General features: G+C 25.1%; 1 protein-coding gene across 5 annotated transcripts in view; it reads right to left on the reverse strand.

Annotated features, from left to right (window-relative positions):
• LOC129968828 (leucine-rich repeat-containing protein 49-like) overlaps positions 1-6,519 on the reverse strand; it is a 56,157-nt gene that overhangs the window by 20,971 nt on the left and 28,667 nt on the right. The window contains exons 1-3 of one of the 5 annotated variants that reach the window (XM_056083102.1): positions 6,382-6,454; positions 3,655-3,764; positions 2,819-2,893 (exon numbers count right to left, since the gene is read on the reverse strand). In XM_056083102.1, the coding sequence (XP_055939077.1) occupies positions 2,819-2,893; positions 3,655-3,702 (123 nt within the window). In that variant the 5' untranslated portion in view covers positions 3,703-3,764; positions 6,382-6,454. Of the gene's footprint in view, positions 1-2,818; positions 2,894-3,654; positions 3,765-6,268; positions 6,455-6,519 lie in introns of those variants that run through there. The other 4 variants (XM_056083101.1, XM_056083105.1, XM_056083104.1 and 1 more) reach the window with 4 other exon arrangements.

Below are 6,519 nucleotides of genomic sequence, written 5' to 3' on the forward strand. Positions count from 1 at the left end.
AGATATTAATTTTCATAAACAATAGTCACCACTTGTAGCGATCACATATATAAAAATTAATTGTAGTGATCATGATAGCAAGGAATGTATTGCCTAAATCTAAATACATAGAAAATCTTCCAGTTCAAATGATCAACAGTTCCCTAGTAGTAATCAATTTTGATGTCTACACAGTTCAGAATCAAGGTTTTATCAGGACTCATCAAGAGGATGATTCTGATTCAGTAAAAATCTCAATGATCTTTCTGAAGAAGATTATGAGGCCAGGAACAATATTTACATAAATTAGGAGACAACTAATAAAAAAATACAGAAGGAGCTAATTGTCATGTGCTGATGAATTAAAGTGATGACAAGATACAGCATGAATGCAATAATAATGAAGAGAAGATAGAAGGGAAACCATCATCAACCCAAAAAACTCTACAAGCACTTCAAGTCTTATGTTCAATGTCTTCCTGAATGTTTTGCTGAATACTATTTATATGAAAATTTTATCCAATGAATACTTGATAAATAAAATCCTGATAATTAAATATATATGCACATTTTTCAATCCTGCATACCATGTCATTTTTTCCCTTTTTTTTAAATTCAAATATAATACAAATGATGTTTATCGGGTGTCCTTGCATACTTATAGAATTATATATTATTTTTAAAGCATTTTGCATTTTTTCATTATTCAGATCACTTTGGCTTGTGTGTGCACACAAAGTGTAGCTATAAGCATAGTCTACTGTATTTTTCTCTAAAGACAATAATAATATTTATCAAATTTTTGATTAATTATTTTACCTTGAAACTGAAAAGTAAAAATTAGTAATAATAATTAGGCAGAAAATTATGGAAATGATTTAATTTTTAATTGAAATTCTTTCATTATAATAATTAAATGCTTAATCTGCATTTTAATTAAAAGATATTTGAATTTATTAGAATTAATAGTTTAAATTTTATAATAGAACTTACGATACTTTAAGAGAAATATAACCATTAGTTTTAGAAACCAAACTTAGAAAAGTTTTTATTTATATCTTATAAGGTAGAAAGACAGTATCTTTAAACTTCAGTTGTAACATTAATATTTATGGCATTTTACACAAGACAAACTGTAACTCTGAATAACAAATACATTATTTCATTTTCAAAGAAATCAGTAAAAAGCAATTTTACTTAAGAATTTATTGAATTATTTTCATATGGAGACAGAGGTCACTACAAATTTTAAAATTCAATTTCATATTGTCAGTAATCGATCCAAATAAACTCTTGATGCAATAAAAATAAGGTGAGAGATAAACACAAAGCCCAAAATTTAGTTAAAATTTTTATCATTTATGATAATGAATATAAACAAGTCAAGTATAACCAATATACAGGTATTTTGATGAAGATGAAATAATCAATAGCAATCATAATCTATATTAAATTAAACTGTAAAAGCTTCCAATACAAATACAACTGTATGCAGGAATATAATTACAGTACACTTTTGAGTATTTGGTTCACAACTATCCAGCCTAGTTTTCTTTACTGTAATTAACTGAGGAAGGCAAGGCATTGGAAGCCACGATCTTCCTACATGTGGTGTGCAAAATACAAATTGCAACAGAAAAAGAGCAGCATTCTGCTCGTTGCTCATTGTTTTATCAGTGTGCAACAGACCTCAATTGTTGCCACTGTTCCTGATTATAACTGCACTGTTCACAGAGGATTCTTAAATTAATCTTGGGGTGTACTTAATGTTTTTTTAAGTATACCACAGTGAAACAAACAGAATTCATGTTAAAATGAGCAGTTATATCTTTTAACGTACATTCCTCTAATAAATTCTAGAAGTGCAGTATATAAACATATATAAACTACCAGTACAGAGTCTTCTATTTAAACTCTACAAGTTACCGACAACTGCTTCTATATTTCACCAGCTGTGGCTTGAGATGAATGAGAGGCTTAGTAATCAATAAGAAGTGTGAAAATACATATTGTAATGATAAGCTTTGATATAAAAACTTTGTCTTCTGATATTGGTGGGCAAAGAAATGAGTTCATAGAAGTCATTTCTTCGCATTCCAATTACTAAACTTGTATATCATCAGTTCTAAAAAGTCCTTCCTAAAAAAGTGTAGGTAAATATCTGTCCTTTTTACCTACATTTTTTTTTTTATCTCAGACCTCAAATTACTTTACCAAAAATGCTGCTTCACATGTATTTTACCTTCCCTTAAAGTTTGACCCATAGATTCAAGGGCATCCTGTATATTACATATATATATTAGAGCAGAAGACAATGCTACAGAGCGAACAAATATTAAATTTAAATGTTAAGATAATATGTAGTCTTAACAGAAAATGACAGGCATCTAAAGAAGTTTCATGTAAACTTCATATAGCGTTTAAAAACATATATACCTAAAGAAAGTATTTAAAAGTATACAATTTCTTTCTTTTAGATGAATCTTTTAAAAATGATATATGCTAGCATACATTTAGAATAAGTTCTTGGGGAAGAAAAAGTAAAATTTTTTTTTCAAATACAACTTTTTTATATAAGCATATATAAGAATCGAGAAGTAAAGGAAATTAAAGAAAGTCAAAAATTGTTATTAAACAAACTTTGTATTAAAAATGTAATAAGGAAATACTAAACATGGGAGCTAGAAGAAGTATTACATAAACATTTGAATACTTTATAAAATTTAAAAACAAGATTTTGCTTTACAAAAATAAATAAAGCATAAATTTATTAAAAAAAAAACTGAAATCCAGAAAAGTTGTTGCACACTGAATAATAACAAAAGAACTCTAAGTATACCTGCTTAGTCTTTTCAGTCACATTTACTTTTCCTTGAGCTATCACGACACTAAGTCCTGAGACTTGAATATCTGCCTACAAGTTTAAAATTAATTACTTTTATACTCATATATTTCTAATGATACAAAGGGACATCCACGTAACACGTATATCATAGTTCATAAATCCAATATCTGCAGATTGATTAAAATAGTATGATTTAAACTATCACATACAATACTGAATTAGATTCATGTAAAACTATTACCTATTCATCAACATATTAAAAATAATGCATTTCTACAACTTTCAGATTTTGAGTTTAAATATTGGAAACTTAAAATGTTATAATGACTTTTTTTTAAGTGGCTATTCAAGTATTAAAAATCTGAAACAGCAATTTTGTTACTGTATTATATTTGGAGGATTTAGAAATTTCTAAATATCCTGAATGCATTTTAATTTTCTTGGTTATATACTAATGTAATTTGATGAAGATTACATAAAAAATTTCAATTCAATAAATTTTAAAGCATATTGTTAAAATCATTAAAAAATAGATCAGTTACAAAGTATACTTTAAAACATTTCATTAACTTATTAGCTTTCATGTATTACTTTAAAATGATGTTAAATTTGAGCTATTTCACAGAAACAAAAATCACTCACACACAAAGTTATAAAAGACATGATGTAAATGAAATAGGAGACTGATAATTTATCATGACTATGTTTAAAATATATGCAAATAATTTTATGACTATAAATTGGATTTGAAAATTATTTCTATACATTAACTATATATATATATAAAAATAATAAAAAAAAAATGAAATTTTTAAATACAAATTACGAACCTCCTTGGGAGTTTTAGTTGCTTTTTCATGGTTTTTTCGTGATTGCATCGATCTCTTCCAGTTTTGTGGTCATTACAATATTTTATGCTTCAAGATCTTAAATTTTGATTCTGAAAATAAATAAAGGCTAAATCAATACTAATGAAATGATAAAAACTATTCAACTTGGTATTTCCTAGTAAAAATATAAATTTAATTTCCAAATATTTTTAGAAAAAAAAGATTAATTTTAAATATGATAATGATAAAAATAAGTATAAAAATTACTAATATACATATATAATAACTAAAGATACAAATATCTTTAAGATATCAAAGGAGAACCTTCAATAAAATATATCATTAATACCAAAATTTAACACAGAGCAATAGTGAATATTTTAGCACTTTATAAACTCTATGAAAGAAAATCTTACTTGAACCCGAAATCACTATTTTTTTTTTTTTTTGTAGTTCATGAAATTTTAATATTGACATTTTTTAAAGAATACCATTTTACTTCATTCAAATAAATACTACAACATTAAAAATGAATTATAATGAATAAAGAGTAATTAAATTTATCATTGGCAAAAGCTGGTTATAGATATATATAAACTCATTTACATAAAATATCAAATGTTAAGTAGGGAATTTGATAATCGATCCTATTTATTTTGCTGTAGAAACACAATTTCACTTCATTGGGCTTTTTTAATGATTTAAAACATGATCTAAGGATTTTATCATGCAATGAATTTCTAAAATGTACAGTTAAATATGCTTTTCAAAACTATAATACCATATGAGAAATGCAATCAGTGTTTATTTTTCTCTTAATGATTCACAATTTACTTATATATGCTCTCTTAGCATGTTAACACTTGTATAATTTTTTTTTTTCAATTCTGAGCATAAAGAAAATAAGATTAGACAGTAAGATTGAAATCGAGGATACTTACACCTACCTGGTATTTCATAGAGGCCTACTTAATAGATAGTAAGTTAAAATTATATTACATGCTTACCGAAATAATTATTTGTTACCATAATAAAAAAATGATTCTTACTAAGCTATTTAGAGCATTAATCAATCTAAAAAAATAGAATACTGTTTAGTTTTACTATCATGCCATAAAATACAAATAATTCTGATGCTATTAATTTTTCAAATATGTCAAGTTAAAGTTTTAAACACATTTGTAAGCATTTTTGTCCTCAATATTGAGAATTATTCCAATTTTCCCTTTTCATTCAAACTGTTAATTTTTTGTTTTTAATCTTTTTTTTCTTGCTGATTCATTCAAGCTATTCTTCCACTATCATTATACAACAATAATATATTATCATTCTTCTACTTAAATAAATTATTTGAATCCATAAGCAAATTATTGTTAACTTCCTTATACTTCAGAAATTATATTAATTTTATTACAACTTAAATAATAAACAATTACTTCATATACATTTCTATTTTCTGTTCACTACATGTAATGAATAAACCATATTATCATTACATTAAGTAAAAAATTTAATTCCTATAATTAAATCTTGTAGATTAAAATCATTAAATATGAAGCAATTTTTAAAAACTGCTCATGATTTACATGAAGTTTCATGTAAACATCACATGTATTTCACTTCATGTTATATTTAATAAAGGCTTGTACATGGCCTACATCAAATAAAATGGACTTCTTTTATAACTATAATTAAATATATATATTCAATACAATTTTTAAGTAATTTTTTTTTAATTTCAAGAAGGTCCAATTAAAAGTATAAACAAATTTTCATATAAAATGTTTTTGTATTAATTTACAATTATGGATTTTCTTTAAGCAAAAATATAAAGAATTATGGAAATTTGTGAATTTAATGTTGTCTTAGGTCTTAAAACAATGAATTGTAATAAATCATTAAAAATAAATAGGATAGAGATTGCATCTAATGAACATATAAGTAACACATCCACTTACGCAAATGATACAATAAGTGTTCAAAATACCATATCTACTCACTAGCATTTTGTTGAAAACAGACTAATATTAGCAAACCAATGAAACCATTCCAATGAAATCATTCATCACTGCATAATGTATACATTTTCCCCACTATTCTAGAAATGATTATTTATGAAAGAAATAGGAATAGAGTCAAGATTGTTTATTTCATATAATTTAAAAAACTGCGATTAATAATAAGATAAAGCAAATGCTGCATCTACTGATAAAAATCTGTTTTCAACTTGGTGCAAGATTGAAAACTTTTATACTTATGCATATTGAAAGCTACCACAAAGTATATGAAAGACAAATTTCATTAAAAAAATTCAAATATCAGTAACCATATATAATAGATGTAATTTAAAAATATAATAAATTTCTTGAATCATTGAGAAACCGCGTGGTAATTGCACTTTAAATTCATCCAAACGATATTAAATTTTGGATAATGCGAAAAGAAAATTAACTCGTTTAACCCATATTTATGCAATATATAACTTCAAAAATAAGAAAAAGAAAAAGTTACAACAATATTTTTCGGTATCATTCATATTCGCTGAACACAATGTTTTTTCAGTATTATGCGCTACATCACATTTAACGCAATATTATAAATATATTTTATTCACCTATGATTAATGCTTATAATACCACATATTTACAAAGGCACCGGTGATTAAGAAATTGTAATTTAAATAGACTGACGCATGCCAATGTAATTAAAATTAAAACAAGAACTAACTATGATTATTCGGTTCAATGCTTTGTAAAATATAGAATTCCCATTTGCTCTATTGTGGCTATGACTAAAAATTTCATGATTAGCCACCAGGTGTTTTCCTTTTACGAGTTTCATAATTTTAGATTAAAACTGCAAATG

The sequence above is a fragment of the Argiope bruennichi genome, chromosome 5 (genome assembly GCF_947563725.1).
Source record: "Argiope bruennichi chromosome 5, qqArgBrue1.1, whole genome shotgun sequence".
Lineage (NCBI taxonomy): Eukaryota > Metazoa > Arthropoda > Arachnida > Araneae > Araneidae > Argiope > Argiope bruennichi.